Raw genomic sequence first — 27,087 nt, 5'->3', positions numbered from 1 at the left:
AATCTATACAGAACTGAGTAGATAAAACGTCAGATTCACATTAGTGAAAAATCTCTACAAAATGTTCCTGAAAAGCAAAAACAAAGACTGCCTATTTATTCAGCATTTTTAATCATGAAAGCAAATATGGTTGTAAAAATAAAGCAATGTGTTCAGCACAAACTAAATTTCTGCATCACTTTTCACAGTTATTTCCATCTACAGTCTGAAGAGGTAGATTTTCTGCAACACCTGAGAATTGAACTGCAAATTAACCAGGCATAAGAAAGTGGACAATGGATAGGAAAGATACAGCCCTAACATGTATGCAAATACTTTTTCTGTTCCAAATGAAAGGGGTTGGTTTTGTGTGGGTTGAAAGGGAAGATTACCTTCTAAGGTTCTAGGACCTGGCTTTTAACTGAATTTTTGAAGCTCCAATTATTCAATAAATGCACTCCTTTACTGAACACCTCTGATGCAAATTAATTGCAAAATGTATGAAGAAACAGATGGCATAAGCAACCCCCCCCTTTTTTTTTTTTAAATGTACATTACTGGTTCACACACAGTAAAGTCTGTCTTGATAAGCCTGAGCTGTATATGCAATGTTTACCAAATAATTCAGCTAGAAAACAACAGCCGACCAAGCAAGTGCTGAGGTTTTCCTACACTGGTCCTCTTGTTGGCCAATATAGGAATGCTTTGACATTTCAGGAAACAAGCTGTAGTTCATCTAGACCTGAAAGGGCTGCCTGTGGTCACCATTTAAATGCATTTATTTTTCAGTATCAATAACCAAAATGCTTACACTGTATCTGCTGTTGATTGAAAGCTATTTTTCATTTTAACAAGTCAAAATCAACTCTGGCCAACAGATAAGAGGAAGCATCACACCAGATATGTCAGTAGTTAGAATTTGGGTAAAAATTCCACAAGCTTTGCAGTTACTTTCAAACTTGTTCTCTATGTAAAATGCTTTCAGGGTCCACTGCTCGTACATCTCAAGCAATGTTTCTCTCTTTTACCCAACTATTTGAAAATATTGGCCAGATTTGTATAATGAACCTCTTTTGCTCCAGTAACAAATGTTATTACCAAATGGTTACAATTGAAAAGATAAATCTGTTTTACCAAAGACTAGCCATGCTTACATTATTGTGTTTGAAATACAGAGTGCAAATGCAATTGGGAGTTCCCAATTAGGTTATTATATGTCAATCTGATTTTGTGTGGTCATATGAGCCAACATCTGAAAGGCTTCCTTCCAATCCTTTATTTCCTTTCATGACATCTTTCACTATGTACATTATAGCAAGTAAAGGGAGTGCATCAGTATAGCCTGAATGTTCAAGCAAACTGTCTTATTTGTAAAAAAGTACAGGTGGGCAAGGAGACAGCCTATTGACGATTATGTGCTTGAATCAAGAATCCCTTAAAAACAAAGATTAATTAGGTATCAGAAGCTGGAATTATTAGCATTTCTTCAATGCATCAACAAATAGGTAGGTAATACTGGAAGGCAGAGTTAACAGCTGCTGGTGTCCTAGTAGCATTCTGCTTATATTAACTAGGGAAATATTCTTGGTCCTTGTCTCTTTTTAAAAAATCATTTTTTTGTGGGGAGGGGGCAGTGGGGTTCTGGTCCTTTCCAAGTCAACCTACAATAACAATTCTAAGCACAACACAGCAGAAATAAAAGAGAGCCTTGCTTGTACATTAATTCCGCCGCCCCCCCCCCCCGAAGTGCCATGTGTACCAGGTAATCTATAGATACCAGAAGGCACTTTGAACTTACAGGTGTTTCACCTAATAAGACATTTCATGTATTACTGTAATTTAGCAATAACATCAAAGTATTTTCCTCCATTGATCTCTGATTTAAGAGTACTCATCTATACTCTCACCTCCATATTTAATAAGGGTAGATCCATCTTCATGGAAACATGTTTCCTGCCAATTATATGTATTATGTCACTATACTGTCTAAAATGGACCAACACAGTGTTACTGTTCATCATATGCCCATGTTCAGTGATTTATACACACTTCTCTAGGCACCAAACCTAGTGAATGGCAGAAAAATAGTATACTTCTGTTTAGCAACCCCTAACCAAAGTCTCATTACAAATAAGCTGCAACTGTACATAGACATTTGCAGACAGCAGGATTTACATTTCAGCTTTGTTCATAAAAATAAATATCCTCTGGAGGAGGCAGCAGCACTTTAAATGCTTCTGGACTTTAATTAGTGGTTGTCTGGACATTTGCCTGGCTTTGGCCCCTTGTTCCTTCATTTTAACAGGTAGGATAACAGTTACTGCATCTATGAATTGACTGTGCAGGACAATCCTGAGAAATATGAGAGTTGCGCACCCTGTTTTTCCAGTTGCAAAATTTCAAAACTATAGGCAAAACTGCAGCTACACTAAACCCTGTAAGATTGTACAGCTTTGTTCATGTAAATATGAATCTAAGAAGCCAATCAAGTGCTTCCATTGATCATCACATGCCCAATTAAGAGTTTACTGCAGTATTTGGTAATTACAGTTCGTTTCTAAATCTAATAAAAGTGAAGGGTTTTCCCCTCCAAATCAAGTCTGTGATAACACTGGTCACAACTGTTCCCCTAATATGATGTCAAATCTATGCATGGTGATGTATGTGATGGGGTCAGAAGAAAGGAATTTGCATGCATCCTTTGACAGTTTTTGTTTAGAAAAACGAGGCAGATGTGCAACACAGTTTGTGGAAAATTTATAGATAAGCTATTCAACAGCTGCTATGCAGCTTCCTGTACCAGGCAAATTCTGTTCTGTTCTAAGAAAATACAGATATGGTAGAAAAAGTAAGAAAATTTTCACCACAAAACTAAATTACCACCACCAGTTAAAGTTATACACAAAATATATCTCTCAGTACAGTGTTTACACTTTAGTCAACAAAATCTGTGGCAGGAATGGAATCATGGCAGACAGTTTTTTGAGAGCCCTCAGTTGCCACCATTGGTTCAGCATCTGGCTGGATTCCTTCTTGCGCTCCGTTGGTAGAAACCCCCAGCTTCCCATGAGAGTTGAGCGTGCATGACTGCAACACGTGTACAGCAAGATCAACATCTCCTTCTTTTACAGAAAGCTGTTCCTTAAGGACTTCCACCTTCTCATTCAGCTCATTCCTCTCGGTTTGAAGAGCTCTGCACAGCTTTTCCAAACGCTCCAATTTTATTTGGAATCCTTTATATTCTTTGTCCTTGACTGTTTTCTGTGGTAAACAAAAGATGGTACAAGACCCAGATGACACTTATGCAACATGGTCAAAAACATCAGTATGACAAACTACAGACCTGCATGAACAATTTGTTAGGGATGATGACCCTTTCATATTTTCCCATTTAACAGTTTCTCAAATAGTCTATAATCAATATGACCAAAGCATTCCCTACCCTGTCCAGTCCATTCTTACTTATTACTCTAATCCAAAGATGTATATTCCAACTTCTGCACACAAGAAGGTATAAACAAAGGTGGTTTGTGTAAAAGGAATTTCTAGCCATAAAACAAATTTACACAATGATTTTAGTAGGCAACTGATGATCTGAATAACAGACCTAATACATTTACAAAGAGCAACCAAATAGAATAAATTTACAGACAGTGATGCTGACCGGAATACGATTTCAAAAACCTTATCCATTAAAAGTATCTACAGTGCCTTGCAGAAGTACTCACTCACTCCCCCCCCCCCAATACTTTTCTACATTTTTTTGAGTTACAATCTGGAAATGAAATGGATTTACTTGGCACTGTTACCAGGTGCTGCACACAAGATATATAACACTATGGAGGTGGAAAATATTTGTATTGTGGCATAAAAACTGGTATTTATTGATTGAAATACTTACTCATGCTCACACACGCACAATCAAACACTTGGTAAGCACTGGTGGCAGCAATTGCAGCTGCCTATCTGCCATCAGCTTTATCCATTTGGATCCTTCAATTTTTGCCCACTCTTCTTAGGAAAACTGCTCCAGTACTATCAAGATGGATGCCTAATAGCTACTTTTGTGTTTTTCCACAAATCGGCAATCAGGCTAAGGTGTGGGCATTGACTACTACTCTAAGTTATTCAGGTTCTGTTTTAAAACACTCCACTTAAAACACTTGCTTTAGCTACTGTATATGTTTAGGAAAAGTGTATTGCTTAAAGGTGAATCATCCCCATCTCAGAGTCCTCTAAAACTTTTCTCTGCATTTGACCCCATTTATCCTTCCCTCAATCTGCACCAGTTTCCCAGTCCCTGACAAAGAAAAACATCCCCACAATGTGATGCTTCCACCACACCTCTCCACCAGGATGGTGTTCTCAGGGAAATGAGCACTGTTGGCTTTGCACTACACATAGCATTTGGCATCAAGCTCACAAAATTCAATTTTGATCTCATCTTCTTGTACATGTTTGTTGTGTCTATCATATGACGTTTTGCAAACACCAAACAGGCTTTGTAATAGGTTTGTTTCAGCAGTGATTTGCTTCTTGCCACTCTTCCATAAAGCCTAGTTTTGTGGAGTGTCTGGGTGATTGTTGTTCCCTGTGGATAGCTCCAGGACTTTCAGAGTTGTGACTGGCCTCTTGGTTGTTTCTTTGGCTAATGCCATCTTTATCTGATCACTGAGCTGTGGTTGATGGCTTTTCTAGCTAAAATTGTGCTTGAGCCATATCCTTTCTATTTTGTAATAATGGATTAAACAGTGCTCTGGAAGATGTTAATAGTTTAGATTTTTTTAAAAAACAACTGATGCTTCTGTACAACTTTATCAAAGACTACCTTTGATAGCTCAGAGGCGAGCCCCTCTCTGACCCAAGAAGCCTCCTTTTAACCATCCATTAAGAAGCCAAGCCCTTCCTCCAGTCCATCTGCCTTGGTCCAGGCCTCGGAGGTGGAGAAGATCTGCTGGACCTGATCCTATTCCCCACCACCATTAACTTCTCCTTTTGTGTCGTGTCTTTTTAGATTGTAAGCCTGAGGACAGGGAACCGTCTGACTAAAAGATTGTATGTACAGCGCTGTGTAAATTTACAGCGCTTTATAAATAAAGGTTAATAATGATGATGATGATGATGATGATAATAATAATAATAATAGCTCCTCTGTCTTTATGACACTAATTGCTTAGCAACACCCTCCCATAAACTCTGGGGCCTTCCTAATGAGATTATGTGGCAATGGAACTGCATATAGGTGGACTCCATTCAACCATTTGTGTGATTTCTGGAAGTAGTTTCACCAGATTTATGTATCACAGAAAAGGTTTGAAAACTTATGCAACCATTCAGTACCAATTTGTTCCGAGTTCACTTAACTTTTGTGCCCCAGTACAAATATTTTGCACCTCCACATCTTGTGAATAACATTGCCAATTAAATCCATTTCGGATCCAGGTTGAAACACAACAAAATTAGAAAAAAAAAATCAAAGGGCTTTATAGTGCAAGGCATTGTAGAGCTTTCCTCAGCCACTTTGATACAGTCTGCTTTCTCATGCCTGATTAGACAGCTTTTGCTTTTTGGTTCAGTTTTTACATTCTATGAAGTTATACAGAAGATATCTGCACAATATAATTTTTTAAAGTAGTCTGAGTCCTTAGGGCCACCATAAGTCAGAGATGACTTGAAAGCGTACAACAACAAAACCTGAGTAGCCATTATTCGAAATGCCTGGACCAGAAGTGTTCCAAGTCTTTTTCAGATTTTAGAGCATTTGCTTATGCACTATATAATGAAATAATGGGAGCTGGAACCCAAGTTTAAATACAAAATTCATTTATGTTTCATATACACCTTATACACATAATCTGAAGGTAATTATTAAAAATAAGTTTGTGCATGAAACCAAGTTTGAGTACAGTGAACCAAGCAAAGGTGTCACTATGTCAGCCACCCATGGAAAAAGTTTTGGATTTTGCAGCATGTCAGATTTTCGAATAAGGGACACTCAAGCTGTAATGAATATTAATAAGGATGAAGTGTTCACACCTTCAGTGATCCAAAATACTACTGACTATTGACTAAAGTCAGATACAGGCAGCATGTGATTCTCTTTGTACAACAGCTTCACTGGCTAGGTTTGGACCACAATTCTAAGTGCTGATAATGATTGATAAAGCCCTGTACGTCTTGAGACCAGTTGATCTGAGAAACTGCATTCTACTATAAATGCTTCTTTAGATTTCAGGAACTTGGGGAGAGGGGAAGGAAGATCCTTCTTTCAGTCTGTCTGTCTCCAGGCTGTGAAACTCCATTCCAAAGGTAGCTAGACTAGTTTCCTCTTCGGTTTTTTGGTGGCAAGCAAAACCTTTTTTTGTTTAGAAATGTCTTGAGCATCTAAATTAGACTGTAAATGAGGTGACTCTCTCACTCTTTCATATTCCATATGCCTTTAACTTGTTTGTATGTTTTAACAGTATTTAACAATGTTTCCATCTCCCATTATTTTATATCCCCTTTTTCCACAAAAAGACTTACTAACAGTAAAATTAAAAGGAGAGAAATACTGTTATAGTCAATACTCACTTCTTCAGCCATTTGCAGAAGAGCCTTGTTGTTGTTTTCCCATTTTGTACGCCAAACTATTATTTCTTTTTCCAGTTTTTTAATCTTCTTGGTCATCTGAAATCAAGTTTGATGGTAATGTTTAGAAAAGTGAGCTTTAGCAAGCACCCAGAAAACATTTCGCTCTGTACAACGTTTGACTTTAACTGTCAGCTGTCACTTAAAATGAGATTTATTATACTGAAAGAAAAATTTATTTCTTTTCACTGACCTATGTCAAAACGGTGCACAATCATTTCTTCCACACAGAATCACGCTCACCCATACCTTTTCAACATTTAACATTTTCAAACTTTGTACAGATACAAATCAGTTCTGTACATGACTGCTCAGAAGGCAGGCCCATTAAGTTCTGAGCAGGTTACTTCTATATGAGTTTATACAACTTAGCCTATATTTCACTAAGCATTTCCTCCCCAGTTAAAGATTAAAAATACTTGTAGTAAGTCAAGTACCTTTTCCATCTCTTGCCTGAATGTTGTAAAAAGTTCATTACTTTTTGCCATTGTTGTCTGGAACTCCTCAAATTTATCCATATATAGAGAGAGCTGAAGGAAACAATAAATAATAATTATAATAATTAAAGCCCTGGTGGCGCAGTGGTTAAATGCCTGTACTGCAGCCATTCACTCAAAACCACAAGGTTGCGAGTTCAAGACCAGCAAAAGGGCCCAAGCTCGACTCAGGCTTGCATCCTTCCGAGGTCGCTAAAATGAGTACCCAGACTGTTGGGGGCAAATTAGCTTACGTGCTAATTAGCTTACTTGCTGTTCACCACTATGATCTTTGGAATAGCGGTATATATAAAAAAAAAAAAAAGCAATACTGTAAACTGCACATTTTAGTTATATTACATTCAAGGTTTTATTAAATGGCTTAAAATCCTACAAGTATTAAGAAGCATTTTTGACAAGACAGGAACTTCATATGAGCTTCTTTTAAAATTGACTATTAACTGACATATCTATTTTGAAACTGCATCAAATACACACTAGGATGTAACTATCAATACAAATAGTCTCTAAAGCAGGGATGGGAAAGATGTGGTTCTTTTTGCAGGTCATGACTTCCTAACACCTGTTTTTTTCTTACCACTATAGGGCTCTCCTGGAAGTGTCTCACAGTGGAGATTACTTTTATTAAGCCAGCTAGCTTTTCCATAATAAGATAATGCTTTCATACATATAATCATTTTATTCTGTTTTACTATTAGCAACCTGATCACCCAATAAATATTTCAATACTGTATAATCGTATTATGAAATCTATATGAAATATAGCTACATCATGAAACTAAATATATTCTAACCCTCCCTAGTCCAACTGCCATCAGTGATTATTGTCTTCTGTCAGTGATATCTCAAAATATCCCATTATATCTCAGCGGCTTTCGATACCATAGACCATGGTATCCTTCTGGGGCGCCTGGCTGAGGTGGGAATTGGGGGCACTGCGCTTCAGTGGTTCCGTTCCTACCTCTCTGGGAGGTCCCAGATGGTGCAGCTGGGGGACGTGTGCTCCAGTGAGCGGGCCCTTAAAACTGGGGTCCCTCAGGGAGCCATTCTGTCCCCTATGCTATTTAACATTTACATGAAACCGCTGGGAGAGATCATCCGGAGACATGGGGCGCGGGGTTATCAGTACGCTGATGACACCCAAATTATTTTCTCTATGTCTCCGACTGATGCAGTGACCGGGGATGGCGTCTCTTCCCTCGTGGCCTGTCTGGAGTCAGTAATGGGCTGGATGAGGGAAAACCGACTCAAACTTAATCCAGAGAAGACGGAGGTACTAGTGATAGGTTCCCCTGGTCCAGGAATGACGGTGGTTCCACCTGTCCTGAATGGGGTCACGCTCCCCGTGAAGGACTCCGTGCGCAGTCTGGGGGTGCTTCTTGACTCTTCCCTTCACCTGACTGCTCAGGTGAATGCGACAGTCAAGAGCACCTGTTATCAGCTTCGGCTGATTCGCCAGCTGCGCCCATACCTGGCCCAGAGGGACCTTGAAACTGTGGTACACGCTCTGGTAACTTCGAGACTGGATTTCTGTAATGTACTCTACATGGGGCAACCCTTATATCTAACTCGGAAGCTGCAACTGGTGCAGAACATGGCAGCACGGCTGGTCACTGGTGCTCCCAGGACCAGCCATATAACACCTGTGCTTAAAGATCTCCATTGGCTGCCCATTCGCTTCCGAGCACAATATAAGGCGTTGGTTATTACCTATAAAGCCCTAAATGGCTTGGGTCCAGGATTCCTGAAGGACCGCCTCTCCCCGTACATTCCGCCTCGCACCCTCAGAACATCCGGGCAGCAACTCCTGAAGGTGCCTGGGGCTAGGTTGGCTGCTACGGCCAGAAGATCTTTTTCCACAGCTGCCCCAGCCCTCTGGAACACGCTGCCCACGGAGCTCCGCTCATCCACCACCCTGGCCCAATTTAGGAAGGGCTTAAAAACCTTCCTATTTAATCAGGCATTCCCCGTTTAAAACATCCTGTGGGCCTCCCTCCTCTCTCGTGGCCGTGAGGTTGGGCTAAGGGGCTTTTTATTGTTTTTATGGATTGTTAATATTGTGTTTGTTTTTAACCTTGTACTCTGTTTGCGCTTCGGTGCACTTTGTTAGCCGCCCTGATCATTCGGAAGGGCGGGGTATAAATAAAAATTTTATTTATTTATTAATTTTATATAAATACCTTAAATCAAGAATTCCAAAACTTTTGATCAGTTTGTCTTTTCCTGACCAATTTTCATTTCTCTGACTTTGCAAAGTTAACAGTCCTGAAGCTGGTTTTAAATGGATAAAAACCCGAGTCATGCTAAATGGGTGAAGGATACAAGTAAAGATCAGAGGCTTCTGGCTATCCTATTTTGTTTCTAAACATAAAAAGTGAATATAAGCACTTTCATGTACCCAAATTTTTCAGCAGAACTGCAAGAAACAGACAAGATGTTTCTGGTTTCATGTTTGAAACTACATTCATGTTGAATCTGTCCTAGTATCGTTCAAGACTCTTCCACTTATGTTATACATAGAGCTTCAGGGGGGGAAATAGTTTCAATGACATAAACTGCAGAAAAAGGCATACAAAACAAATCCAAAAAGCGAACGCATAAAGATGTAGTATTACTGGATAGTTCAATACATCTGATATTGTATTAGTCATGAAGTTTCCTGTGCATTCTTGACACAGACATTAAGAATTATTTTCTATTTCCACCTCCCTCCACATTTGACAAAAAGCTTAGGGAAAAAATGTCGTAATCTCTCTAAAACCACAGATTTCGCATTCATGGCTTGAACCCCCCCCAATAAATAAAAACAACAACAACAACAACAACACACCACCATTGAGCATCCACAGGTACTTTTGGTACTCACAGGTAGGGTGGGGTAGTGTCTTGGAACCAAACATTTTTTTTAATCAAGAAGGAAAGAATAAACTTGAATTACGTGAGGGTTCAGTATATCCTTTCCTCCCCAAGAAATATAAGATATTTAAGAATGGAGTCAAAGGAAAGAGCCAGCAAGACAGAGCAGGGTGGGTGGGAGGGGAAACTTGCATGCCCTAGGCTATTACTGATTCCCCTGTACCAGAATCTCCCATACACCATGGAATGCGAATAGTAAACAGGTCCTCTCCTCCAACCCTGCATTGTACTAGGGCTAGATAAGCAACTTCCTGCTCACTTTGCTCCAAATTTTTACACTACAGGACAACTGTGATTAGACTGCTGAGATAAAGTGAAATAAGACTGGCAACACTATATTGCTGAAGTAAAAGTGTAGAAGAGCAAGGCGCTGCTCATCTGATTAATTTGAGTCATTATCACTTTGAATATAATAAACAAGTATAGACAGACTCTAGATTAGTTTACCTGCTGTTTTAACTGGGCTTCTTGTTGTTTCATCTGTTCACATTTGTGTCTGGACTCTGTAGCCTCTTTTAGAAGCTAAAGAGAAAAAAATCCTTATTATCTGTACAATACATTAGTTATTAGTGAAAACAATAGAGAAACTACTCCTTTAAATTCTTCCTTTCTCCCACTATATAAAAGCAAGTTTACAACTAAGGTATTTATTAAAACACACTCTTATTTTTCTCCCTGCCAATTAAAAGCCCATTTCTGAAGCTAATGTTCATAAATGTGTTTGGTTTACAGTGTACAATCGTAGTCAGCTGTAATGATATACAAAAATCTAACCTTTCATATTTACAGTGCAAATGAATGCAAAATATTGGCATATTTAGCAAGTCCTGTTCAATTTTTCAAGGAGAAGCAGGAATGTAAGATAAATTCTAAACTATCCAACATGATGTGCTTACTAACACAAGGAAATCTTCTTGTAGTCACATCCTTTTCTTATGAATTCAAAACACTTACAAACTCCCTCTCTCTCTGATGCTTTTCTTCAGCTTCTTTTATTAGCTGAGTTGTTTGCTGAAGCTTGGCATCCACCAGTTGCTGCTGCAATTCTTTATGCTTGAAAACTTTGTCCATGTGCTAGAGAAAAGCATGAACATTTGTAAAATAAATATATAGTAATAAAGCTTTTAAACTGAACATGTTATTTCATAGAGTGGATTTGTGTCAAACTATCCCACCAGGCTTCCTTTTCATTGTGTCTTTTACTTGGAGAACACATCGCAATCTCAACAGTACCAAAAGCTACTTCAAATGAAATGACCATGTTTAAGCTGTAATGCTTAACAGATATACTAAGGAGTAAGTCTCAAGGAACAAATACCGGACTCATTTCTGCATAAAAATGTGCACATTGCATTGTTAAGGAATAGGTGCTGCACAGAATCAACATGGTCCCTGTTGGGTCATGGACACAGAAATATAAAAAGGTCCTGTTGTGATGAAACAGCATGGCAGAAATGGCTCTGAGGACTTACTGAACATAGGCCGGAAATGCTCTTCCACGTTGGAAGAACTGAGCAGGAAAAATAAAATGTTAAAAAATATATAAGGTATTGGCTGCTGGTAAGCATACACGCATCCATCCATGAAGAATTATATACTTCAAGGACCAGAATAAATAAGCATCCTTAGGGTAAGCAGTAAAAAGACAATGGAACTGTCAAAGCATAGCAAATACCTGCCCTGGGGAAAATAAATAAATAAAATAATGCAGAATCAGAGTTGGAAGAGGTCACAAGGCCTATCCTGTTTAGCCCACTGTCATGTAGGAATACACAATCAAAGAATTCCCAACAGATGGCCATCCAACCTGTTTAAAAGCCTCCTAAGAAGGCGGCTCCACTTTGTGACACCGGATCTCTCAGATCTCTCACACTAGATCTTTCAGATCCCCTCACGCTGGGTCTTTTGGATCCTACCACTTGGCACCAATTATATGGAACTGCTGAGCTACACAGGATTCTTTTCCTGTCTTATCCTAAATAGTTTGACACTTCTCTTTCCTCAGCACTGTCTCTCTAACCCTTGGTCCTCTCACTGACTTAAGCGCCACTACTACGATTTATTTTTAATATTCTTGGTAGTGTGTTTTTATGTTATACATAAATCACTTCAGGCAACTCCTATGTGAACAAAAAGGAACTAACTTTTATTTACAGGCAGAACTTACGATAGTATCTTTTTGGCAGTTGGTTCTCAAGACTTGTTATTTTTGTGTGTGTATCTGTGGTTGTTACAAACTGTCTTCTTTCAAGTTCCCCTAGTGAGTTGTTTCCCACCTGAAGCTGTGATTCTAAATAATTCTCTAAACCCCAGCTTCAATAAATTAGCTCTTTACTTCCCAAACAACCTAATACACTCCTTTAATATCACTGGACTTCTTTTTTCCTTCTCAAGTCCTTCTTCCCTTACATAGAAACCTCTATCCTATGAATATTAAATTCTTACCTTAACTGTACATTTGGCAGATTATGACACACTCATCCCCTCTTAATGTCTCCTCCTCCTTTTATAGCCATTCACCAGGCAGGCCCCATCTTTTTGGCTGCTCCAAACATCCCAATCTGCCACTGCTCCTACACAACCACCCTAGTTTTCCCCTGTCAAACAGCTCTTCCACTAGGAAGTTCTCCCTAATGTTTAATGGAATCTCTTTTCTCATAGTTTGACTCCATTTCTCTGTGTTCTAGTCTCTAGAGTGGCAGAAAACAGGCTTGCTCTATCCTCAATATGACATCCCTTTAAATAATCAAACATGGCCACCATATCACCTCTTAACCTTCTCTCCTGCAGGCTAAACATACCCTGCTCCCTAAGCCTCTCATCATAGTTTATCTTCTTACTAAGAACTGCTGTCAAGCCAGGTGTCACACATCCTTTATCTCTGCATTTCATTTTTTTCTGCCCAACTATAGTACCTTACATTTCTAGTTGACTAGTGCAATTGCAACACTCAGCAACTTAATACACCAGAAAGGCACCATCAGTAATCATGAAGGAAAGCAAATTTCCTTTTTTTACTTAAGATAAAATGAAGATCCATGTGCATCATGTCCAGTTTCAAACAGCAGTTTAAATACTTAATTAGCACTTCTTAGATAACTAAAGGGCTGAACAGTCAATCATCAGTTCTAGGGATTAACAGTTGTAACAAACACTAGTCTAAAATTAATCATTGAAAATATAGGTATGGATGAGAGTATAAAGCAGGACTGGAGAAGACAAAGCCCAAGGGGACATGTGTACCACTACCTCTGCAGTTTCATGGCTGAACTTCTGGACTTTTTAAAATATGAAAACAAGGCATGTGGGAGTTGCATATGTCTTATGCTGACCACGTGTGCATTAACAAGGCATTCACATATTCCTTCTAGTGAAAACAGAGATTTCAGATGTAAGCAGCATGCATGTTTTATCTATACGACCAATAAAGCTTCCAGAAGGTTATGGAAAAGCTATTAGCCCTGGAAAAAAGATGTTGACATTTCACATGTCTTGCTCTCATGAAAAAAGTTAAGAATTTTTGTCATCACTAATAATTTAGTAGTGTGACATTTTGTGGGAATGTGCTTACCCTTACATAAAGCATGCAGCGAGGAAATGGAAGATGGAAAGGTAAGCAGCTAGAGAGCTCAACAAGTTGATTAGGAATTTTATGGTTCATTGCCATGCAGATTGTGTTGCATTGAGTATTCTAGCATCAAGTTTTGTCCCTAACATTCCACCCAGGTGCTAACACTGGGGGGCACAACAGACTAAAAGGATTGTCTGAAAAAGATATGCAACATGAAATATGAATTGTTCTTAAGTTATTAATGAAAATCATAGGAAGCAAAAACCCTGCAAAATCTCATAGCACATAACTTGCTCAAAGCAAAGATTAACGAACAATAATACAGTACAGTTAGTTATTAGACAGATTATACAGTTCAGTGGTTAGCATTGAACCATGACCAGAAAGACCTGGATGTAACTCCTTGTTCAAGTAAAAAGCTTGCTCAAGTAAAAAGTAAACACTTCTGTTAGTGCTCTTTACTAGCCTAACCTACCTCAGATGGCTGCTGTGAGGATAAAGGAGGAACAGGCGCATAACTCCAAGGTCCTCAGAGGCAGGAAACGGTTAATATAGAGAAAATATTTGCTCCTAAGTTGACATAAAGAGAATTCTTTTTTTTTTTTCAGTAGACAGGGAGGCGCCAAACTCTTTGAAAGCTTTTCTACCTTCCTCTAGGTATGAATCTAACTACTTTTGGAAGCAAACTTCATGCATCCAGGAGCTACTGCATTACTCTCAAAATTAAGAATATGTACATTCAAGCAAGACAGTCTATATCTGTTGTAATATTCTAAAATGAAATACTACTACTTCTGATCCATGGAACAGGAAAGTCTGAATATGGCTCCCTAGAAGGTATGGACAAAAGGAGACAATTCTTTACAAGCAGTTTAAAAAGTCTGAAAGAATAATGTGGGTTGTATCCACCGGTATAGTGTGTCAGCAGAACTGATTTTATTCCCTCCCCAAAACTGTGCTCCAAGTGGGTACACAAGAGGGAGGAAAGGATATAATGTTGCTTGAGTGGAAGTTTGTTTACATGATACTGGACAAAGCCCTATATTTAAATAAGCCCAATGTAGAAATGTGAAGGTCTACTCACTTCTTCTCGCAGTGCATATTGCTCTACAAGTTTCTTCAACTTCTCCCCTAATTCAATATTTTCTTGGCGGAGCTTTGCATTGTGTATGCCATGCTTTTCCAACTGAGCCTGAATTTCATTTAGTGTGATTTGGAAGTGTGCAGTTGCTTCTTTACGTCTTTCCTCCTCTTCCCGGGCTTGTTGCATGTTCTCTTCCTTTTATAAAAAGAGATGAAACAATATGTTTTCACTAATATGTTATTCAGCCACCAGTATTTAAAAGCAGATCAATATCATTTCATTAGTTCAGGTTCTTACAATAAACTGCCCTTCCAAATCCCAGTAATTCACCCATCAGACCTACATATACACTAAAAATACTCTTGTACAAGCCAAACTCATGTATAAGATAAGAGATGGTTTCAGGGTCAAAAACATGGATTTTGATGTGATCCATGGATAAGTCAAGAGTAAAACTTAGGGAGTTATAACAAAGGATAGAAAGGGGAAAACACCACTTCCTTCCCTCCTTCTCTAGACCTCTCCCGACCACCTGACACCACTTCCCAGGTGTTGGAGAGGTTTTAACATCAGGTGGGGGAAGAAAGGGGTGTTTCTCTGACGGGAAGGGAAAGAAGTGGAGCTAAATGGGGTGCTTCTTTAATGGGGGAGAAGGCTTTCAAATCAGACTGGGAACTTCTTACACACACACACACACAGAAAAACAAACTCCTGCCTCGAGGCACGAAGAGTGGGACAGGCAGTGCTTGTTTCTGGACCTTTCTAAGCTGTATTAATGACCTATATATAAGTTGACTCAGAATTTTAGGGTCAATTTTGGGGCATAAATTTCTTGATTTATAGTCGAGTATATACAGCGGACCCTTGTCATACGCTGCAGTTTGGTTCCAGGATCCCCCATGTATAACAAAGGCCTGTTACAGACTGCCAAAATAAAGCTGCTTCGGGTCTCTTTGGAGGTATGCTATTTGAATTATGCATGGGTCCTAGGAGTCCGGAGGTCACGCCAAAGCCACACTCCGTTCCTAAGCACTGGAGTGCAGCTTTGGTGCAGCTTCCGAATTCTTAGGATGCATGCATCATTTAAACAGCATACCTCCAAAGAGACCCGAAGCAGCTTTATTTTGGCAGTCTGTAACAGGCCAAAATCTGTGGATGCTCAAGTCCCATTACATATAATGGCATAGCAAAATGGTATCCCTTATGAAAAATGGAAAATCGAGGTTTGATATTTGAAATTTATAATTTTTTTGGAACATTTTCAAACCGTGTATGCTTGAATTCGTGTATAAGAAGGGCCAACTGTACTGTACTTTGATCCAATTTCTGTGCCAGAGCATACAAACATCTCAGAAGCTTCTGTTGTGCGTGCTTACCAAGAAAAGGTGGTTGTGGGCTTGAACTTGGAAACAAAAGCTGCTTATAATAAGCTCTTTTGCAAATTAGGGTTATTTCTAATGAAAGTCAGCAAAATGTATCTTTAGAAGACCAGGAGCTACACACACTTCGCATAAGGCAGTACTGAGAGCATCTGGTCCCTGACTAATCCAAATCATTTCACTGAATAAGACTGTAGCACAGAAAGTATTCCTGAAATAAGAAAAATGATTCCCAACATCAGTCTAGTATAGCTCTTCCACACAGTAAAACTACCATCAATCTTTCAAACATTGGCCAATATGTACATGAAGTATCAGCACAAAGTTCAGCACATTAATTGTCCATGTCTCGAAAAAGTTTCATTCCAATACAGAAACATATACTTGGCAAGGGTACAAAAGCACGTATCCAGAAACAGCTTAGTAAAACTAGGCGAGAAACAGGCCTATGGTGGTATTGTAATTTCAGCTTTTACTTAAGTATGATTAAACAATAAAAATAACCAAATGCCCATAGCTATCCAACCTTGAAGCATATATCTGACTTTTTCTTTCTACTAATTTTTCACGTAGCCATAAGGATGAGGAATAGTGCATTTTCATGAACTGGAAACAACCCAGAGAAACATTTTCATACAACTTTCTTTCTAGGACAGATGGGCATCAGGTTCATAGCTACTTCATAGGTAAGTAAGTCAAAGCTCAGAATAGCAGATACAACAAAGGGCTTGAATATAGAGAATAATGGCTTCTGTTTGTAGGATAGATGGGTATCACAAAGCTACCTCTGCCTCCTTTGATTTTCTTCAATTAAACTGCAGTGGCTTGATCAAAGCAAAAGCAGCAATCTGCTAGAAAACAGTGCCATATAGCACTGCAATTTAATGAAACAATAGGGCCAAAACAGATAGGCCAAAATAAAGCTGCTTCAGGTCACTTTAAAAGCATGCTGTTTAAATGCTGCATGTGTCCAAAGTGTTGAAAACCAACATCGCTGTTTAATTACATAACTTAGGCCTGTTACAGACAGCCAAAATAAAGCTGCTTCGAGTCACAGTGGAGGTATGGTGTTTCAATGATGCATGCGCCCTAAGAGTCCAGAAGTCGCGCCAAAGCCATGCTCCAGCCCTTCAGGACTGGAGTGTGGCTTTGGTGTGGCTTCTGGACTCTTAGGACGCATGCATCATTGAAACACCATACCTCCACTGTGACTCGAAGCAGCTTTATTTTGGCTGTCTGTAACAGGCCTTAGGAAAGGCAGTTCTTCTGAATCTTAATATCTTCTTCAACCTTCTTCAGAAACATCCTGGCCAAGAAAGCCAGTCTTTCTTATCATTCAGAAGACTATTTGCCTTCTTTCCCCTCTCCCCATCTGTCCCATACCATTTCTGTTATATGGAGAACGGATATTAATATATTTGTTACTTGCAACACTCCACCTAGGAAAACACACTGCATCACATGGGTTTGTATTTAATAGTTGAGATGAGTCCATTTTTCCTTACAGTACCTTAAGGCTGAATCTCTGCATAAAACAAAAAAAATGTACAGATGTATAGAGAGATTTCCCAGGAACAGCAAGCAAGATGTGAACTAGTTAAGAATCAAGTGTCTTCTTCACTATCAAATACCATCAAGGAATAAATAGGTGTACAGCCTTTATTTCCATCCATTATCTTATTTTTAATTTTGCCATCACTCTAAACTTTCAAAAAATATTCTATACAGCCATCCCACTTAAAAAGAACATTGGTCTCAAATGTTGCTTCAGGAACCATAATCTCAAACTGACCTTTAATGTCTTATTGTGGCGCTGAAGCTCACGACAGAGAGATTCCAGTTTGCTTCGGGCAAGAATGGCCTTACTGTGCTCACTCTGCAGGTGGACTTTCTCCTTTACAACCTGTGCTTGTTTCTTCTGAAGCACCTTCATCTGTCTTTGAACATTCCGGCTCTCCTCCAACTAAATGAGAGAAATGAACAAGGGTAGGAAAAATGTTCTTTTCTAAAGTAACAAAAATAACATTTCAGGGCTTTTGTTTTTTTGAACTATGTACTGCAGTGGAGACTACATTCATTATAAAACTGAAGCTGACAGAAAGGGCCAGACAGAAACATGGCTTTAACTTCATAACTGTGACATGACATCGTGTTCTTCTGTTAGATTTTAGCACACCTGAATCCCAGGTAACACTAAACAGGGATTGTCAACATCTGACATACAGAAGTAGGAAAGACCATTTAAGGACAACATACAACATCTCCTAGTTATTTCAGAACACATTATTTGGCTACTTGAGGCCCAGACTGAGGCAGTGGCCAAGTGTCTTTAGCCACTCTACTGCATACACTTAGAGTGTTTGATTACTCATGCTTCATAGGACTGTCTTGAGGTTTCTGTGTAAATTATCATGTAATACAAGTTGTAAGGGTAAGTCATCAAAGACATGTTAAACCAGCTGGAGGTCTGAATCTGTTTCAGTTCACAGTACTGGTTTCTCTGCAAAGAATTTTAAGACCACATAAATCTTTCTTCATTCTTATTACCTATGAATAAGAAGCACTTATTAGTAAATCACTGGCATTATGGCTAGACAAATAAATGCATACAAAGATTTCTTCCCTAAATTCTAACTGCACTACTCTGAACTCAAATTTGCCATATTCCAAGTATTATCTGAATAATAATAATAATAATGGCTATGGTGTCATATGTGCAGGGACAGGCTGTTCTAGAAAGAGAAAAGCAAAGCAAATACATTCTCCATTTTAAAAAAAATTGCAGTCCTCCACATAGAAAGGGATCAGCAGCTTTAGACATTAACCGAAGTTACTCCACCAGTACACACAACACAGCAAAAAGAAGTAAATACAATTTCTCCTTATTTATATATATTCAGTTAGAGTTCTTGCATGAAGCAGCAGCAAGAATAGCAATGAAGATCTACACAACAAAGAAAAAAAACATGCTTTACAAGATTTATACACGATGAGCATTTACCAACTTAGCTGTACTTAAGGAATGTTTTATTAGTTCTTCATTTTGTTTCTATAGATTGTATGGCTGTTAAAAGCAAAGCAATTCCTCAGGTAATACAATTATTTACAAGTTGATTAATTTACAACTACTCCCCAAACATGTGACTTTAAATGTGGTACATATTACCAGATCGGCATATTTCTTGCAGAGTGCTGCTAGCTTTTCTTCCGGAGTAGCAAGAGTATTCAAGGCTTGCATCAGTAACAGTACTTCTTTTCCTATGGATCAAGAAGAGAAATGTTTTAGAAATATCACCAGAGCAGTTTGTGCTCTGAGGAGAATTGCTTCATAGTAAAATAATTAGAAGACTTTCAACTGCTTTTTAAATGTCAGGTGACTGTCAGCATCTGGACAGGAAACTGCAATGGAATACCAGGCATTGGAGGAAATATTTCAGAGGAAGGACTTGGGAAAACCACCTCAGAGTATCCTCTGCCTAAGAAAACTATGGAATTCATGGTGTCACCATAAGTTGATAGGCAACTTTAAGGCACACACACACACACACACACACAAAAGGCAAAACGCTTTGATACAAAAAAAGACACATGAATACCCTGCAATGTAACTGCACAAAAACATACTGTAAGCTTTTGCTACACATCGTGAAACGCTTAAAAACTGCTTAGTTCAGTATGAAGCGGTATAGCAATGTAGCTGCTATTGCTACAGTAGGGTTAATGTCTTCAATTTTAAAAAAATACCAATGACTGATTATAACATTAAAATACATACAAAATTCTAAGATAAATGCATACCCAAAGCATTATATCATCAGTGATAGTAAGTTTAAGCCCTTCCCCATAAACATATGAGAATCTGTGTCTTGACAAATAAACAAATAATCCACAAAGTGTGTTAAGGAAGAAGTCGTTTCTCTCTATAGCTAGTCCACAAAGTCACAGCACAGCACGATACCTAGGTTCTTCTCCTTGTTCTTCTCGCTCTCTGGGTCTTGCTGGCCGTCAGGGGGGTCGGTGCGGGCTTCTTCTCGACCCGGAGTCTCCTCTCGCAGCTCCTGAGCACAGTACGCAGTTCTCAACAGCTTCCTGTTTCTGACCATGTAATCGTCCACCTCATCCAAAGCGCTCGCATTCCCTGCGCTGTCGCAGTTTGTTTCCGAATGCTGCAGCACGGTGTTCAGGGCAGTGCACTTGCTGTTCCTCAGCTCTTCTTGGCCGCTGCTTCCAAACTCACAGATTTGCGATTCTTCCATTGTGAGCAACATACACTATAGAAGGAAACAAAGAGATCACTTCAGCCAGAACACTCTCATTACATACACACACACACACACACACACACACACACACACAAATATATATACACACACTTGTCCCTCCATATTCACTAGGGTTAAGGGCAGAAGAGCCCTGTGAATATGGAAAAAATGCAAACAACAAAAATTCCATGATTCAGGACAGCTCTCTAAGAATCTCTAGGTCCTCCAATGCAGCTCTGTGGCCAACGTCCGGCAGAGAACTGCAATGGAGGAGTGTCCTCTCTAGGAATAATCTCTAAGTCTCTCAGTGCCACTTTTAGTTACAGTTGACCACAGAGTTGCCCTGGAGGACCTAGATATCCCTAGAGAGAAGATAGTCATCCTAGGGAGGGATGAGTGTCCGTTGAGGCTAATGTCACTGACCAGGCCCACTTTACGCAGGGCTCCACTGGGGATGCCAGAGGCGGCCATTCCACCTGCGAAGCCCCTCCATCTGCTCCCTCCTCAGGCGCTTCCTGACCAGGCACCCAGGCGGGAGAAGCAATGCAGCCGGACACCACTTTCTGCCCCAACCGAGAACAGGAGCCAGTCCTGGATGCCCCACTCGGGTATTGGGCGAATGCCATCCAATAATTATCGGCTGAGATCAAAGTGAAAGACCAAACCCAGCCTTTCCTCCCTGAACGAGGGAAGGGGGAGCGGGCCCTTGCCCACCCGCCAGGAAGCAGCCTAAGAGCAGAGGAGGGGATGCGTCTGCACCGGAAAAATTAATCCGGTTTGGCCCCGCTTTCCAGCATCCTGCCTCAAGGCTATGGAATCCTGGGAGTTGGGGGATCCCGCCTCGGAAGCCCCTCCGGATGCAGCCCCACCGACCCTCAGACACCTGCTCCGCCGGGAGAAACGCCGCCGCCACAGCTGCCTCCTCCTCCTCTTCTTCGCTCGGCTCTGCGAAACCGGAAGTGCCTCGTTCGGGAGGACGGCGCCGGGGCGGGACTTCCGCTCTGTCGGCTGTTGCCGAGGCGATAGCCACGCCCCTCTCCCCACCCCCCGCGAGCTCCGCTGTCGTCACTTCCGCTCTACGCGGCGACGAGGTGGGAAGCGCGGGACCGAGCCTCGGACGCCGGTAAATGAACTGCTCGCTCGCTCACTAAGGTCCAAAACGCACTGGAGAAATAACCCGGTTTGGTACCGCTTTAACTTGTCTGGCTCCGCTCTGGGCCCACAACAAACTCCAACTCCCAGAATTCCATAGCAAAGAGCTAGACAAAGACTTAAAAGTGCTGCCAAACCGGGTTATTTCTACAATGTGGATGCATCCTCAGTTAATAGCTTCGCATCGAGGCCCGTGGAGTGTGACTTTGGGCACTAAAGAGACCAGGGTTCAAACCCCAGCCCTGCTGCCATGGAAGCCCACTGGGTGACCCTTGGGCCAAGCCACACTCTCTCAGCCTCCGCAAGGGAAGGAGGAGGCCATGGCCAGCCTCCTCTGGACAAACCTTGCCCACACAAGCCCCATCCTTAGGGTCTCCGTAAGTCAGAAGCAGCACGAAGGCACGCCACAACGGAAACAAAGAAACTACTAACACATAATAGAATCCAAATGTAATTATGCACTCATCCCTGCGTATTTGCAGATTTGCTTATTCACGGCTTTGATTAATACGTTCTCTCTAGGGATATCTAGGTCCTCCAGTGCAACTCTGTGGTCACATTGCACTGAAACACCTAGAGATTCCTCCACTAGGCCTTTGCAGCTCCTCCAGCGCAGTCCTATGGTTAGAGTCCATAGAGATCCCTAGAGAGGTGTCTTTATCTCAGGTAAAAACATGGTGTTTCTGTTATTTGTGGGTTTTCCATATTCGTGGGGGTCTTGTGCCCCCAACCCCAGCAAATATGTATATGAATAGCGGCAGCCAGAGCTCAAAAGTCAGTTGCAGTGGCCCCTCCACATCTGCTGGGGTTAGGGATGAAGGACCCCTGCGAATGTGGCAAAACCACAAATTAATAAACACTATCCTTTTTACCAGAGAGAACACCTCTCTGGGAATTTACAGGTCCTCCAGGGCAACTTTATGGGCAACATCTGCCAGACGTCGGCCACAGAATCGTGCTGGAGGACTTACCAATGCCTGGAGGAGTGCTTTCTCTAGGAACTTCTTGGTTCCCCAGAACAACTCTCTGGCCAATGTCCAGCTGAATTGCACTGGAGGAGCTAGAGATTCCTAGAGAGATCATATTAATCAAAACCCCAAATGTCAAAGCATGCCAATGAGCAGGAAGGGCAGGGGGAAACCTCAGAGATGTAGCCCCAAATGGACCTCTTCCACCTTTTGGCAGCCACCAGTGAGGGATACAGACAACGGGTATCTTGCAGGCTTGAATGCACACACAGAGAACTGTATGTCTCTCTCACAGGTCAGGCAAGGGTGAATTTCATGAAACCCACAGTGGTCCCCAAACTGTGCCCTTGAAGAGATTTTGGACTTCAGCTCCCAGAAGCCTCAGCCACACTGGCCAACAGTCTGGGATTCTGGGAGCTGAAGTCCAAAATCCCTTAAAGGGCACAGTCTGGGGACCACTGCAGTAGATGATCTTGGGCAGGTCACACTCTCTCAGCCTCAGAAGAAGCAAAGGCAACCTCCCTCCGAACAAATCATGCCGAGAAAACCCCGTGATAGGTTTAGAGCAGTGATTTCCAAACCTTGGGCCTACAGGTGTTTTGTACTTCAAATCCCAGAAACACCAGTCAGCTTGGCCAAGAGTCAGGAATTCTGGGAATTCCCAAACACCAGAAGGATCAAAGTTTGGGAACCGCTGCCTTTGGGTCACCATAAGTCAGAAACGCTTTGAAATCACACAACAACAACAAAACGACTGTTTGGATCACTGTTAAGTTCCCTCTGCTCATTAACTTCACTTGTTAACCAGTCCTCACATACTAAAAAACAAATTTAGTAATAAGGCTGGTGGAAGCATTAAGAAAACATATACGGATACTAGAACCTACTGAGGTCAGTTATGAAGGAGTGCAAATCTGACTTCTCTCTTGGAAATTGTTTTTGTATCTGCTAAGCATTTCTGTAGGATAATTACAACAGTGAAAAACATACTTGCCAGGAAAACCCTGTGATAGGTTCACCTCAGGGCACTATAAATAAAAAATGACTTGGAAACAAACACACAACCCCAAGCAACGGAGGCTCACCATCACTAGGTGCTGTTTTTGAAAAGGTGTTCTGGTTAAATGCCCTCTGCTGAGTAGTGACTAAAAGGTAGTTTGAAACAGACCACACCATTGCTTCTGACTGGTTTGACAGGAAGGAACATTCTGTAAGTTCACTGCTTTCTATTGAGTCCAGCCACAAATCAAAGTGCTATTTTCGATTTGTAAAACCTGAAACACCCAGTACTGGAACAGCCTAGTTCCATAGGAGCCGGTCTGTTTGGAATTATCGGAGGCCTGACTACTGATGGTCTGCTTAGTAAAGTTAGGTGGATACTTACTATAGACCAGGTAATATTTCTGAAGCACCTCTTCCGAGTTCCTTTAATTTTTCTTGGCTATTTCCCCAACTCCTCTTACAGGTTTTAAGCCAATTTTGTTATGTAAGCTCAGCTGAATGCAATGTTGTATTAATAAATTGTTATTACGTTACTGTTTCTTAATTTGTATTTTCATTTATGCTAAAGTGCCATAAACCATTAGCTAATACCAGGTAGGATATAAATATGTAAAACAAACAGGAAATAATTTTAAAGTAGTAAATAAGAGAGTGCAGTGTCTCGTGATTCCAGACATTTACATCTTCTGCACCTAAAAATACCATTCATTACATGTCAGTGATAGTTAACCAGCTTGCCGAAGCTGAAATTACTGCTAAGAACTGGTAATGCATTTGAGTATGTATTCAGTGTTTCTTCTCACTCATTCTTTTAATGAGCATAATGAAGCAATATTCCCTTTTAGTAGTAAAGGTGAGTAAAGGATCATCCAGAAGTTAACCTCAGCTATTAGAGGGAGGCTGGAGCTTTGCAGTTGTATAAACAAGCTGCCCAGAGATGCTTTGGCCTATGCAAGCTGAAACAGCATGGGGATTGCCAGTCTTTCTTGCTCCAGAGCTGCAAAGATCTGGGGGAGTTTTCTAGGAAGCAGCTGCACAGAGGTGCCCTGTGTAACTGTTACCAGCACAGAAGCAGACATGCTCCTTAGCATTTTTTGATGCAGGAAAAGCTGCCATGTGTTCCTAGGCCATGTGACACTTTGTGTGTGCATGTACCTGCACATTAATTGCATGCCTTTCCTGTATAAAATATTGTGGGGCGGAGTGATATCTTTGGCCATTGGGACCACTGGTAGGGAAGAGAGACCACTTGTAGGAAGAGAGAAAGTGAAGGGAACCCGATCAACACACTTTGGTTTGTCTAGCAAATTCCGCTAACAATGTCCCTGCATACATTTGCAAGCCTTTCTTGGGACAATGCTCAATAAGTACAAGTAAGAGAGAGAAGCTAAAGAACAGATAGCCACCTTTCTGCAGATTTGAGCTCTAGACAAATATTTTAAGAGAGTTTGACTTAGAAGGAAAGGCAATCTATTACAGCAGTTCAAATCCTGCAAGTCAAGAATAAACAAATTATTAACTGTTGTTGTTCCCTGCCTTGATCCATGGAGAGAGGCGGGTAAGAAATAATAAAAATAAATAGCATTTCCCTTCCCCCTTAATGGAGGCTGGTAAAGAACTTGGAGGAAGCCCTCAAAGGAGGCATCATGCTGCTGAATATATCTGTAGGAGCTTCCTAGTGTAAAGGTGGTGTCTTCTTGACTATCTTTTCTAGCTGCTTTTGCAGAGTAGAGGAAGGGGAGATACTGATGTTCTCCATTTGATCATCCCTCTAAACAAATGGGCTGCTTTCTCCTCATCTGTTTGTGGACAGAATCAAGGTGCCCCCCACCCCTCATATAGTTAACCCATCTGTAGATCTCCTTTCCATGCATTAAAATATTCTGGCTACTGCTACACTGCAAAACTAATGCAGTTTGACACCACTTTAACTGTCATGGGTACATCCTATGGAGTCCTGGGATTTGTAGTTTGTTGTGGCACAAGGCCTTGACAACAGAGAAGGCTAATTAATAGCCTCACAAAAGTACAAATCTTTCAGGAGTTGCATATGCCCCTTGGTTGCTATAAAATGTTGGAAAGTTAGAGGGATATGTTATATCAGTGATTCCCAAAGTTTGGTCCTTCCCATGTTTTGGACTTCCTAACAGGTGCTTCTGGGAGGTGAAGTCCAAAATATCTGGAGGATCAAAGTTTAGGGACCGCTGCGTTGCTGAGAGAGATGTGGCGATGTGAGAGACAAGTGCTGAGCTAATACTGGAGGGGAGGCCAGCATGAAGCAAGCCTCTTCAAGGTCATTTCTGTGAAAGAATCTGGCTCTAACAACAGAGAAAGGGGGCAGTATGGGAACATGTTAATTAACGTTAATTAATCAGGATTTTGCCTGCCATGACTCTGAAACTGTACACTGTTTAATTAGGCAATGTTAAGGGTTGAAGTTCAGTTCTGGCAACGAACATCGCTGGATCGTACCTACAGTTTCTTAATATAGAAATGCAGAAATAATCGAGTCCGAGAGCTCTTTAACTGCCCTGGCTCAATGCTAGGGAGGGGGTTCTGGGAACCCTGGTCTTGTGAGACATTGAGCCTCTCTGTCAGAGAGAGAGAGGGGGGGGGGCTCTGGTGCCACAACAAACTACAGTTCCCAGGATTCCCTAACAACTGAGCCAGGGCAGCTAGAGTGGATTGTTTCTGCAGTGCGTGTTTTGCACCTGAGCTCCTTAATGGTCTTGAGTTAGAGATGTTAGAAGGCCCACGTGGATGCGAAAGAGCCAGCATGGTGGTATTGGTCTGAGTGCTGGAGTGTATGGCTCTGGAGGCCAGGGTCTGAATCCTGGCTGGGCCATGGAAACCCATGGGGTGACCTTGGGCAAGTCACACTCTCTCAGCCTCAGAGGATGGCAATGGCAAAAGCCCCTCTGAAGGAACCCTGCCAAGAAAAACCCACGATAGGTTTGCCTTCAGGTCGCCAAAGCTCTTGAAGGGACACAACAGTAACCGAAGCACAAGAGTGGCCTTGCTAGGCTTTGGCTGGGAAAGCCTGGTCTTTAATGGGAAACACAAGAGAGAGGGACGACTGTAAGGGCCCCCATTCATGCTCAAAATGGAGGGCATTCTGGCCTTCCTCCTGGAGAGGAGGCTGAAAGGGAGGCCCTCTGCCCGCCCTGGCCCTTCCTTGGGGCTGGCCCTCCCTTCCTTGACCCTTCCGTCCGGAAGGAAAGGCCTCAAGCCCAAGGCGGACCTCTCTTACCTCGGAGCCGCTGCCTCCGCTGCTACTCTCTGCCCCGGCCTCCGCCATCTTGTGACGCCAGGAGCCAAAACAAGCCGGCCCCTCCCTCCCTTTCCTTCCAGCCAATCCCCGCGTGGCCTTTCACTCGCCACGTGACACGGAAGGGCCAATCCGATCCCCCGTTGCGTCCCGGAGAACTACGTTTCCCACCATGCCCTGCGCTAGAAGCACATGGGGAGCGCCAATGGCCCCTTTCGCTTTAGAGACTAGGGAAGTTTCTACCTAGATGCCTCCCTCTGCAAGATGGCAGATGATGGCGCTCCTCAGGGGCCTCCTCAGGAAAGGACAGGACTCCAAGCCAGGGTGAGTCTCTCTATTAGGCTGCATCCACACTGGAGAAATTAACCCGGTTTGGTAC

General features: G+C 41.4%; 2 protein-coding genes across 10 annotated transcripts in view; one reads left to right on the top strand and one right to left on the bottom strand.

The window, feature by feature from the left end:
- Positions 1 to 26,774, bottom strand: TXLNG (taxilin gamma). Of its 3 annotated transcripts, none has more exons than XM_089511684.1 (10): positions 26,691 to 26,774; positions 20,015 to 20,327; positions 19,223 to 19,314; positions 17,849 to 18,019; positions 14,678 to 14,872; positions 10,977 to 11,096; positions 10,470 to 10,544; positions 7,047 to 7,139; positions 6,553 to 6,648; positions 1 to 3,240 (listed from the first exon to the last, which is right to left on the bottom strand). In XM_089511684.1, exons 1-10 carry the CDS (start codon positions 26,736 to 26,738, stop codon positions 2,914 to 2,916), a joined length of 1,530 nt encoding a protein of 509 aa, XP_089367810.1. In that variant the 5' UTR covers positions 26,739 to 26,774; the 3' UTR covers positions 1 to 2,913. The 3 variants fall into 3 exon arrangements, with proteins under 3 accessions (XP_089367810.1, XP_089367811.1, XP_089367812.1); XM_089511685.1 differs by lacking the exon at positions 26,691 to 26,774 and adding an exon at positions 21,202 to 21,285; XM_089511686.1 differs by lacking the exon at positions 26,691 to 26,774 and adding an exon at positions 21,192 to 21,268.
- Positions 26,775 to 26,949: 175 nt separating this feature from the next.
- CTPS2 (CTP synthase 2) overlaps positions 26,950 to 27,087 on the top strand; it is a 92,886-nt gene continuing 92,748 nt past the window's right edge. For 6 of the 7 annotated variants that reach the window (XM_089511673.1, XM_089511671.1, XM_089511670.1 and 3 more), the window contains exon 1: positions 26,950 to 27,032. In XM_089511673.1, the coding sequence (XP_089367799.1) occupies positions 26,956 to 27,032 (77 nt within the window). In that variant the 5' untranslated portion in view covers positions 26,950 to 26,955. The remainder of the gene's footprint in view (positions 27,033 to 27,087) is intronic. The other variant, XM_089511680.1, reaches the window with a different exon arrangement.

This window comes from Sceloporus occidentalis, unplaced genomic scaffold, assembly GCF_023333645.1.
Source record: "Sceloporus occidentalis isolate IW3139 unplaced genomic scaffold, rSceOcc1.0.p SCAF_2, whole genome shotgun sequence".
NCBI lineage: Eukaryota > Metazoa > Chordata > Lepidosauria > Squamata > Phrynosomatidae > Sceloporus > Sceloporus occidentalis.
The sequence above is the reverse complement of the archived record's forward strand: the minus strand, read 5'-3'. Positions and strand labels throughout refer to the sequence as shown.